General features: G+C 40.6%; 2 protein-coding genes and 1 non-coding gene across 4 annotated transcripts; 1 reads left to right on the top strand and 2 right to left on the bottom strand.

The window, feature by feature from the left end:
• Positions 1-99: 99 nt before the first annotated feature.
• On the bottom strand, positions 100-4,129 carry aamdc (adipogenesis associated, Mth938 domain containing). Of its 2 annotated transcripts, none has more exons than XM_076143310.1 (5): positions 4,049-4,129; positions 3,134-3,183; positions 2,332-2,491; positions 2,042-2,137; positions 100-1,891 (listed from the first exon to the last, which is right to left on the bottom strand). In XM_076143310.1, exons 3-5 carry the CDS (start codon positions 2,461-2,463, stop codon positions 1,751-1,753), a joined length of 369 nt encoding a protein of 122 aa, XP_075999425.1. In that variant the 5' UTR covers positions 2,464-2,491; positions 3,134-3,183; positions 4,049-4,129; the 3' UTR covers positions 100-1,750. The 2 variants fall into 2 exon arrangements, with proteins under 2 accessions (XP_075999425.1, XP_075999419.1); XM_076143304.1 differs by having other exon boundaries at positions 3,134-3,211; positions 4,049-4,077.
• A 1,473-nt stretch (positions 4,130-5,602) lies between these two features.
• On the bottom strand, positions 5,603-5,767 carry LOC142996004 (U1 spliceosomal RNA). Its single transcript, XR_012961717.1, has one exon. It is a non-coding gene; the product is annotated as a U1 spliceosomal RNA (small nuclear RNA).
• A 2,562-nt stretch (positions 5,768-8,329) lies between these two features.
• vstm5 (V-set and transmembrane domain containing 5) lies at positions 8,330-12,021 on the top strand. The gene is made up of 4 exons (XM_076145796.1): positions 8,330-8,936; positions 9,948-10,274; positions 11,170-11,313; positions 11,719-12,021. The coding sequence occupies exons 1-4, from the start codon at positions 8,861-8,863 to the stop codon at positions 11,748-11,750; spliced, it is 579 nt and encodes a 192-aa protein (XP_076001911.1). The 5' UTR covers positions 8,330-8,860; the 3' UTR covers positions 11,751-12,021.
• The last annotated feature ends 22 nt before the right edge of the window (positions 12,022-12,043 follow it).

Here is a 12,043-nt window from a genome sequence, read left to right as displayed (position 1 = left end):
CAGCATGAGCATCGAAAGTTTAATATACACTTCACATCACACTTCATTCCCAGGTTGATCTTAAAAAGAAAAGTAAGTGAGTAAAGTCGCTATTGAGCAACCGATGGAGTACATTACATTACATTACGATCATTTGGCAGACGCCTTTATCCAAAGCGACTTACATTACATTATATTATATTACCACCCTTCGCAGAGGGGGGAGCAATTGAGGGTTCGGTGCCTTGCTCAGGGGCACCTCGGCAGGGACTCGAACCGGCAACCCCCCGTTCTTCAGCGGAAGCTCTACCCACTGGACTACTGCCTCCCTAAGACGCTTGCTTGAGAGTCTCCTGCAGTATCTCATATAAAGTGCTTTTTATTAGCGTTTTTTTTTTCATCACTTGACCCAAGAATCCCCTACAAATTCTGCACACGTAGGTCGTAACAGTACACACTATGAGCCTGAAAAAGCCCAGAAAGGACAAAAGCTCCAACTGAAACTCACCACCCCGTCTCCCCGCAGACTGATGTGCAACCCACGGTTGGAGATCGCATAGATCAGCTGGCGATGCTAATCCAAGAGATGAGCCAAAAGTTAAGCCATGATTTACAGGAGTTGAAACAAGAAATGGCAAATTCGCCCAATCTGTTTTTTTTGCAATTTGTTGTTATTGAAGCAGATATATTGTACATGACATTGTGCATACACGTGTAGGGTATTTTGGAGATCATGTTTTATATAGAAAGAGGGGAAAGAGGAGAGAGAGAGATAGAGAGAAGGGAGGAAGGTTGTGATATCCCTACTATTATTGTTGAACTTTATACAAATATATAAATTCTGCCAATCTGAACGCCTGTACTTTTTTATTTCCTGGAACATTCGCGACATGGGCAATCCTGTTAAAGGATCCAGGGTCTTCTGTCATCTGAAGCAGCTCACCCCTGGATCGGACAAATTTACCACTCTAACTTCAATGTCAATTTGACCCCAAGGACAATACGAGGGTTAAACTCGACAAAATCACGTACACCATAAGGGACCAAAAAAAAGTGAAAAGTCAGAAAAAATGACTGAAAACCAGAACACTGAATAGTTTCATTTTCTTTTATAAACCAGACTGGCCAGGATGGGGTTGTATGAATCTGCGGGGTTGTGTGACTGCGGGGTTGGGTTGAGTTGGGTTTGTGCCTATGATGCAATTTGTAGTAGCCTACATTGCTGTTTGACATCATCCTGTAAAATCTGTATTTAACCTATGAGATCATCCCATCAACATCACTGATGCCCTCCTGGACTCTGCGCCCACACACTACTGTGCCATGTTCTCACATCCTCCAGCGGCCGTGGCTTCTTGCTGTTTCAATTTCAATATACTTGTACCTCATATTGCCTATTTTACCTCAGGGTTTACAAAAAAAGTTAAACAACAACAACAACAATAAAAATAATAATACAACCTTCTGTCTTTCTCTGTATCTCTCTCTCCTTTCCTCCCTCTTTAAAATGACCCATAGCTGTAAACTATAAATGTTAAGTTTAAAAGTTATTTATTGTTAGTGTGTTGAGGACATCAATTAAGTCATTTTTATAAAATATATCTGATTTCTTTTAGACAGCAGTGTCAATCAATCTCACTCAATAATTCTACATTCCTACTCAGTCATCAAAGTTGGATGAAATGCCCCTGTGGCGCTCACCGGGCTCGGACCAGACATCTGTTTAAAGGCAACTCCACTTGTTTGTGTCATCTGTGTTAAATCATCATCATCAGCAGGTGGAGTGGAAGACTCCGCCCACCTTGGCACCTTGACCAGCTAGTTTGTTGTATTCAGCCACTGCCCTCTCAGTCTGCAGGACTTTGACCTCCACGCCTTTCTGACGCACAAAGTCCAGCGTGGGCAAAGGAACCTGGAGAAGAGGGGTTGAAGAATTTGGAAAATTTTACTTTATACAAAGATCAGCTGTACGTTCGCTCTATAGGCTAAGTTGCACCTCAAATACAAATCACACTTTATACGTTTACATCTACTAATAAACATTTTCTGTTTGAGTATTTACCTGTAAAGCTTCGTCCATGCCTCTGCCAATGACCAGCAGGTCTATCCCTTTCTTCAGGACCTCCTCCAGATCTGCTGGTTGGACTCCTGGGTAATGCTAGAGGAGAGGAAAAACAATATGCTCGACCTGAACAACAAATCTGTTTTCAGCTTCATCTACATTCACTGTTCTGTGGTGAGCCACTCTATTGAGTCCATAGCTGTTACGCAGCTGCTGTTGTCAATATGTATTCCCTTGTCAGCATAATCTGAATGTTGCTTTTATTTTGATACTGCTGCACATGTACTGACATTGGTCCCAGTTTCTCTCCAGTCCCAGGCCCGACTGCCTCCAGGCCAGACTTTACAGTCCTTGTAGCTGGTGGAGCATCCCTTCACCTTCATGTGGCCCCAGCTTAGAGACGCAATTTCTGGCGAGGACATGGTTGTGGGGTGGCACAGGTGGCAACACCTGTAGGACAAGGCAGGGAACAGGATAGGCAGCAGATGGGTGCAATAGCTCTCTTATTTGATACAGGCTTTGAAAATAATTTACATTTCAATTATTCAAAAATAAGGCTTCAAATCTATAATATCTTTCTATTCTAGCAAAGCAATGTACAAAATATTCACAATTCATTCATAATACCTATGTGGATAAACCTGAGCTGTAGTTCAGAATGATATTTTTGTGAATTAAAAATGATTTAAAGTTGGTAATACACCAACACCCAAGCAGGTATCTTGCATGAGCAGTACTCATGTACAATACATATACGTTAAACTGAGTTAAGAGTAGATTTCACAAGGTTAAACTGAGATGTTAAAAAGTTACAGCAAAACTAATGTCATTTAGCACCTGCAAAGGCAATAACATCTGCTGCCAGTTCTGCTGTTATTCATAGCTCACACTGCCCGTCTCAGAGTTACATGTTGACTCATTGACCGTTATGCTCTTTCCACCAAAAAACAACCACAACTTATAACAGCTCAGCAGTTTTTTGGGGTTTGATTCAATAAACCAAACAGGACATGTTAAGTCTATCTGCCTAGGAGCTATGTAGTGGTCAAAAGTTCATTAAACAACATTCGTGAAGCAACAGGCTGCACTCACCCTCAGTGATATGAACACAGTGGACACGCCTCTCAGGATTCGTCTTCTTTCTGATATAACACATTGAACAACAAGCCTCTAGTGGAGAAAACAACTAATTGAAAATTGACACCAAAAGATACAGACAGAAATAGATATAATAATAATACACAGGGTGACAGAATATCCACAAGATTTCAGCATCTATTAAATTAAAGTAGTGCTATTATAGTTGACTTAGATGTATCTCTACTCTTACAAATATCCACAGTAAAAGGTACTTTGGATGTAGTTTCTCTAGGAGTCTAGATTTCACAGATTATATAGAGATACACAGATACACATACACTTTCATGTAAAACCTGGACATGAAAACTAAGTAAACGAATAATTGAGTCGGTGTTATATAATCAAAGCTGCTTCTTGCCGACAACATATATCCATGATGAGCCAAACTAACAACATTAAAGTACAATGAGAGATCTACTTGATGTACTAGGGTGGAACAATATGTTTATGGACAGCCACAAACTCATCATCTCATATTCCGCAACAGTAACTTTAATTCAACAGTTCAAGGGGATACTCCGTTTCCTGAAAGTAATGCAATACCAGGTCAATGCGTGGAGTGGACGGGGCAAGTATCATTACACTGATAAAAACAGATACTACAACTGATCACATTAACCACTGTATGGAAATGCCACACAAACGTTCTAAATAAATTGTATTCGAACTATAGTATTGGGACACACAGGGGGCTGGACTAATATAGAGCAATAACAACATATACACAGCAGCGACATTAGGTGATACACTGGCTTTCTTAGTTAACAATTTTTACTATATGGACATAACCTGCAACATTCATAACATACAGCATAACATCATTTTAAACAGCTTCAAAAGCGTTACAAAAAGTGTTACAAATATCACCTCTCTCAGGGCTTCCTGATCACGTGGCCACTCTTAACCAACCAATGACTAAGGATTAGCAGAAAGACAGCAGGTTACCCTAGCAAAGATCAGTCTAAACATTCTGTACAAATTAAATATGGTATGGTAACGTCACCTATTATGTCACTAGTCTGGATGTTTAACATGAAGCAGATCTCTGGATTAGATTCGAGTCCTCTGTGGAGAGAAAAACGATCCATTAACAACAAACGGGGCTCTGGCGGTCCCTGGTGGAGAATTATGCAACTGCAGATACAAGTGTGTCCAGTGAATGATAATTGTGCAATCGACACTTCTATAAACCGCATCACAAGACGAATTACACATACGTCTACTGCAGTGATCTCCAACCCTTTTGCCTCTGAGAGCTACTTTGACAAAATAAAAATGTCCGAGAGCTCCTCAGGTTTAACATTATTAGTAACTTTTATCCACATGGCTGATTCTCCACCCAAACCAGCTGAATAAGCGTCTTTTGTGTGAACATTTACAAAATGTTGATATCCAACACTCACATTTGGTTTCAAAATGCACTTCAATTCTGCAACATCAGCTTGTTTTTTTCTGTATACATTTTCAGTGTCAACCTCACACTAATGAATTCACATCATATTAATCTCATAGAAAACAAACAAGGTTATTATTATTTTTAACATTAGTAGTTACTTGTTTTACTTTCAACTAATACTATAGCTTTAATCTTTCACATTTTCTGTGTGTCCACATATCACTGTCACAATTTCCCTTCACATTCCCTGTAATTCAGGGAATTCCCTGTAGTTCCCATATCATCTGTACTTCACATGTATTCAGTCTGTTCTGATGTTAGTGAGATGACAGTGAGTGTGGTACCTTTTTCATGAGGAATTGAAATAATTTTGGAATGTTCTTGTAGTGAAGCACATTCTCTGTCGAACAGTTTTGGAATGTGTTGTCGAGTGTTTTCCTGTTTGGAAGAACATACACTGGAATGAGAGCCTGGGTGGAGCTTCTTATTTCTTCCAACTGAACTGTTGGATGCACAGTTCTCATGTCTGTGAAGGTTTTTTGTGGACCCTGCTCGACATGACGGCTTGATTCTGCATTCCGCCTTTATGTTTTCACATTTGTTAAAATGCATCCAAATGCTGTTTTTTTCCCAGCTGTCACTCATCTCTCCGTCCTGCTCTGTACCTGTAGTAGACCGTCAGCACGCCCCACCCCTCCCTGTTTGATGTTATGATCCTTGTCTGCCTTCACGTGAATTGGTCAAATGACACAACATCAGTTCAAACGTTCAGTCTTCCCCGTGTTCATGGCACGGAGAAGACCATCCTATCATTCTGTCTTGTATTAAGTTGCAGAAAAAATAAAAACGGCTCTCGAATGGGAGCCGGCTCCCATCGTTCACCTAAAAGAGCCGGCTCTTTGAGCTGGTTAGTTCGCTAACGACACATGACGCCCTGCTAGCAGCCGGAAAGTCCTGTGAGGTGGCACTCCACAGACACACTTATAATCGTTTTGTGACAAAAGGGGGTGGGATGTCTGTGTATTTAAGGAAGAGCGCCAACGCAGACCACCACTGCCAGAAGTTATGAAGTCGAGATTCCTACATTTGGAGAAGTCGCAGGGGTCAGCACAACCAGAGTGCAATGGTAGAGCCTCGCCCTAGGTGAACCACACCCTAGGTTCATAGTATCTCCCCTGACAGGTGGATGTGAGTCAGAGATGGTAGAGCCATTCACAGAATCACTGATGCTTTTATCGCGTTGTGGATTTTGACACTGTCGACTGTAGATAGCTGCTCTGACAAAGCTGTCAGAAAGCTGACAAAGATTTCAGGTGTTTTCCTCAAGAGGATGAACTATGTTCCCGTCATGCAATGCTGTATCACCATATCAATTCATTTCATGACAAGATTCTGTGTGCATGCTTCTGCACAAACTCCCGCGACATGTCGATTTAAGCGATGCAAAGCAAATATGTCTGCAATAAAAAGTTGTTTGACCTAAGTGTAAGTCAGATAAGTAAAAAGAAAGCGCATTTTCTCATAAATTAGTGATGTGTTGTTCACAAACGAACTGGCTAACGAACCGGCTAACGAACCGGCTCAATGAGCTTTAGTTCTTTCGGTAACGTAATACAAGGCAGAATGATAGGGTCGACTTCTCCGTGCCATGGACACAGAGAAGACTGAACTTCTAAACCGATGTTGTGCCGTTCGGCCATAACATCAAGCAGGGAGGGGAGGGGCGGGGCGTGATGACGGTCTACTACAGGTACAGAGCAGGACGGAGAGAGAAAAAGAGAGAAGTGCCATGAGTGTAGAGCGCGAAAAGATGACATGACTTCTTTCATGTCTGTTACATGTCACTTTAGACAATTATAAAATTATAAAATGGTGTCTTGTCTTCTGGACTGTTTTGAGTTTAGTGACAGACACACTTCAGAGAACTTGGCAGTGGAACTACTAAGAGTGGCAAAAGAGTGGCAAGTTGAAACAAAGTGGTTTGCTGTGTTAGTGACAATGCAGCTAACATAATCAAATATAATAAAAAAATAATATCATAAAATTAAGGTATTCTGGAAATTACAAGCTTTCGTATAATTACATAATAATTTCAGTGAGTTATAAAAGGGCTCCGTTTGGGAGCCGGAATTCCCATCACTATCACGAATCACTTCCTGCTTTTTTACTGCTGGTGAGCAGCTGCTATTACTGTTACTGCCATCTCCTGGTCTGTAGTGCGAACAACTACTGTTACACAACCACATTTTCACCGTTTTGAAAAGAAAAACTAACAAAAAAGGAAAAAGTAAGTACGATTATTTTCTAAAACTAAAGAAAAAAAACAAGATACATTTTCTAAAGCTGACACCAATTCAAGCAGTAGAAACACCTTAGAAACTGTTTCTATAGTATAGAAAAGTTACATATGATGACTCAAAAACTAGGGGATAGGGGGGCACTTCACACTTTTCTATATAACCTGTGTGTACATATGAGTGTCTCGTCATGTGCTCCACAATCGTCAACATAAACTGCCCGGTTGTTCTGTTTGTCAGACATTATCTATTTTATCTGCCAGGCTCACTTAACACGAGTTTATCTTCAAGTCCAAAGTTCAAAGAGGTGTAGATCCAGTGCTTTTTTCATGGCCTCAGATGAGCATACATGACGAGGAAGCGATCGTAATTACGCGGACCTGTAATTACGCGGCTCCCAATCAGGAGCCGGCGCCCGTCGTTCACTTCAAAGAGCCTGCTCTTAGAGCCAGATCGTTCGCGACTGACCCACCACTAGTAATCAGTGTTTTCTCACCTGTCCGTAATTATCCGTCGGCTCAGTCTCCTGGATCAGGCAACTCAGCATAATTTAATTTAAAACATAAAATGGGGTGACATACTTCAGACGGCCACTGTGTTGCGACAAACAGTTCCAAACGCAATAAACATAAACATAAACATTGTTTTTTTTTTATATAAAAGCCAAGAGTCCCATTGGTATCCTGAACTCGTTGGCAGCTGGCGATGTCGATGTTACTGCTAAACTACTTAATATTCAAAGCAAATATCAACATTTCTCTAACTAAGAGACGTGATTAAGATGTAGAAACAAAAAACGTACTACCTAACTAACAAACTAAAATGTGTTTTTCAAGTCCGGTGGTCGCTCAATTTGTGACGCTGCTAACCTAACAAAATTAGCTAAAAGACATTTGTGTTGTGTTTTGGTTACCCATGAATCAGAGTGTTAGATTGGCCCAAAACGATCAGCAATATGTAAAAATAAATTTAACCTAAATATGAATGTTAAGATGGCAAAGCTGGTTACCATAGAGGGATATTTATTTATTTTGTATTAATATTTTAATTGAAGAAAGCATATGACTTGACAATGAGCATACAGTTATAAGACATTTTATGCAGAGAGATGGGGGAAAATGAGAGAGAGGGGAAAAAAGGAAAGAAATGTTGATTGGGAAGTTGGGAATGTGATACACAGGAGGGGATGGTGGGGATATTTATTATTATCTGATTTCAGTTATCTTCAGCTGCATGTCCAAATAGGGTTCAGTTTATGTATACAAATAATGATTATTCGCTAAGCTGCTATATGTCACCAATGCTGCTCCAAGTGTGTCAAACCTGTGTGTGATTGAAGTCCTTTCTTTATTGAAATATATCTGTCTAACAAGGACAGACACTGACAGTCAGTTCGCTGTGTTTTTGTCTTTTGGTGCCTGTAAACACTTCCTGTTTGACACGTTTGACCAGGTGTGTCGCAGCAACAATAGCAGCTATTCCACCTAACCTGCTTTCATTTTGTGACAACGTGTCAGTGTGAAGCTAGGCGAGTGCTGGGTGGTTGGATAGTGTGCCGAGTAAACTGAGATCTAGAGCTATAAGTTTCCTCTACAGCCTGGTACCTATTCCCTCTCCGTGTGTGTACACAACTGTGAGTTCATGTTTGCTCAGTCATTTCTGGCTGAACCTGTCTGGTAGGTGTGGGCTGGCTGCCACTGGCTTGCACAGGTATGTGTACCTGAACAGAGACTCACAAGAGCTACACTGCACTGATCTGAGAGTGGAGGGAACTGCCAGGACTTCTACCTACAACAGAAAGTGATTTTACACCAATGGTGGCGGAAACAGTTACTGGCGCACTGTGACACAGGACAGAAGAAGAGGACATTCTGAGAACAAGGAAGATACTCTTTTGGAAGGAAGAAGACAGAAAGAATCCTTCAGAATGTGAAATAACCTAGCAGAAATTTCTAATGTAGTTCAACCAATGGATCTGGGATCCTAATGTGGAATTTTAGGTTCTGGGATGTCCACGATGTTGCTGTGTTTCTCAGCATCACATTGTACATGTGTCACTTAGGTAAGTGAAGCCGACATTCAAGCATGTGAGTACTGTCTATGACTATTGTGTTTTTGAGCACACATAGGACAACACTACACAGTACATAGGATAAGAGTTGTGCTTGTTCAATCTGAGAACTTGGCAAGAGCACAAGCTAGAGATAAACTCCAACACTCTCCAAACTCAATATTTTCTCAAGATCTGTGTCTTAACTTGCATACCACGGCCATGTGGTGCAACACCGCTCAACCATGCACTCATGGCCATAAAGATATAATGGGTTTCAGTTGGGTCCTTTCATTTTAAATTAAAAATGATATAATGAGCAGCATTGTAGCAGCATAGAATAGGCTTAATTATTGATATGGGTCTTTCAATTGATTCAACATATGATGGCATTTGACACAGATTCATAATGAGCATTGTGATCGCTGTGCCATTATCACATACGCATCTTTCAGTTGTTAGTCATCAGGTAGCAACGATGACACAAACATAAATGTTCCTTTCACACCGGTGCCTTATTTCTTAGTCAGCACTGGTATTCTCTTCTGTAACACTTTGCCAGTTTCACCTCGCGCAAAACCAGACCTGCAAACTGCAACTGAAACTGCTAAAGTGTTTGAGTAAGGGGCTGACAAACTGGAGAACAGGTCAGAACTGGAGACTTCACTCAAATTGCGGATGCTTGTTTGACAGGTTTTAACCCACAACCTGCTTGTCATATGACAACATACAGACAACATAGAGGAAATGAGTCACTGTAAGCATGTTATTAAGTGTGTCTTGTTGTGCCCTATGACAACTGCAAAAATTACGAGGTGAAATACTTTGTATGTGTCATATGTTCAGCTGTGCTTTGTGTCCTGTTGAGGGTGAGCAATCACTCAGGTATTGCCCAGGTATCTGTTCATTTCACAAACCCCCTCTCAATAAGGGTTTTTGCATTGATTTAGCATTTTGCATCCTTTAGAGATATATTTTACCCCAAAATGTTTAAATTCTTTTTTATCTTTTCCTCTGTGGAAGCTGGAGCCATTTCCATCCATTCTCCGGAGAGGAGTCTCACCAGGTCCACACAGGACAATGTGTTTTTCTCTGTGGACATTACCTGCAGTGGGATTCCCACAATTCGATGGACTTTTATGTCAGGAGTGGTGAGCCGCAGCATAGGGACTTGGCAGCCGGGGGTGTACACCAACATAACAGAGGATTACAGAAGCAGAGTGCAGCCCTACATCAATGGGTCTATGGGTCTGTCAGGTGTGAGGCTGCCGGATGCTGGATTCTACGTTCTCACTGTCACAGAGACGACGGGAAGCAGCAAGGATGCTGGCTTTGTGCTCAAAGTTAATGGTAAGAAGAACTGGATACAGTAGATTCCATTCACTATACATAACAGACATGTGTATTACAACATGGCGAACAGCTAATTATGAATACATTTTAATCTGCAGCTGCATCATAGTCAGAGGTAGAATGTTTATAAATATATTCACATGCATTGGAGTTACTGGTGCTTTAATGTAGTGTTTCACTTTAAAGGTGACTTTCTGCTTTAACAATAGGAAAATATCTTACCTTTAATTCCACGTAAAGTCTGCAGAGTCAAATTTCAGTTCACATCAACTCTTTAGGAACTCAGAAATACTACCTTGTTTTAGGAGATTTCAAATGGCTAGCTTAACTTCACAAGCACTACTTATAGACAATTGCTCCAATATTTGCAATGTTTGAGTGAAAGAGAAACATTGCAAATACTGACCGGAACTTGGTCATCAGTTCCGGTCTTCAATCACGTAGTAGTTCATTTGTATAGGCCAAGATTTATCAACAACAGCAACAGTTCCGGAATCTACCCAAGCACTCTGGGGAAAGAACACAAACAGCCCTACCATGTAAAACAACAGAAACTTTAAAAGAGGCAGTTCAAAGAGGGGTCCTCTCTCCTTGAACAGAAGTGGAATAGCAGTAGTGTAAAATACAACAACAATGACTTCATTTTCCTGCAACAGCTAAACTAATGCCACAGACAAGGAGTCCTCCAATGAAATAACACCACTGATGAAGAATGAAAAGTAATCGGTTTTATCTGATAATATTGAATATAATTTACGGCGCGATGTACCTAATTATGACATTGGCTTCCCAACAACTCTCCCCCTGCTCCTGCTGTGATGATGTTGTGCACACAACCCAGTATGTGATTGCTTTTTCTGACTGGTGTGCCTCATGTGTCCCTGTCCTCCAGAGGTGCTCTATGAGGATCTTCAGTACCTGTCTGTTGCTGCCTTAGTGCTGGGCTGTATTGCTGGTCTTCTCATGCTGACTATGTGGCTTCTGGACAAAGCCTACAGGAAGATAATGGCATGGAGACAGAAGAAACAGATGCCAGGTAAAACTATATAAATATGACATTTAGGTCATATTTAGGTTTTATGAAATGCATTTATGGTGAGTATTGCATGAGGAATGAAAATAACACATTACACCAAACCTGTATCTCTAAGGGAAACAAATGTTTTCAACATGATAGGAGCATTACCTGTTGTTACCTGGAAAAATGTACTGTATACTTTTATACTGTTCTTGTGATAATAGTTGCTTACTTAGGCTTAGTTCTTTGATGTCATAGCATGGTATTGTTTTCTTACCACTACATCATGTGTGGCTTGGGTGTGAATACTGGTGGATGTTATCTTTTGTGTCTCAGAATGGGAGTGTCCACGACAGCTTTCTTATATACCTGTATATAATATTAGTTTCTGTATTCTGACAGTTTAATCCTCACTTTCTGCAGATAACGACGCAACAGAACTGCAGCCTCTTTGATGGACATCAAGCATTACATTGTACCTACTGGACTGTTTATCAAACATATCAGTGCTATAAGAATGACTTTATTCCATGTAGGTGTAATGTACATACAATACTTGTTAGCTTAAGTTAATGGCAGAGAGATGAAGGACTGCCATTTAAAAGAAAGAGTGTGCTAAGAAATCTAACTCATGTTTACATTTGAAAGTGAACTCGCTGGATTTACTGCACACTGATGATGTCACTAGATTAAATACAAGTATTTCACTTGGTACATTGGGAAAAAGTCAATATTTATTTGCCGAGTA

This window comes from Genypterus blacodes, unplaced genomic scaffold (genome assembly GCF_046128005.1).
Source record: "Genypterus blacodes isolate CSIRO-AG114 ecotype Tasmania unplaced genomic scaffold, CSIRO-AGI_Gbla_v1 ptg000003l_1, whole genome shotgun sequence".
NCBI lineage: Eukaryota > Metazoa > Chordata > Actinopteri > Ophidiiformes > Ophidiidae > Genypterus > Genypterus blacodes.
The sequence above is the reverse complement of the archived record's forward strand: the minus strand, read 5'-3'. Positions and strand labels throughout refer to the sequence as shown.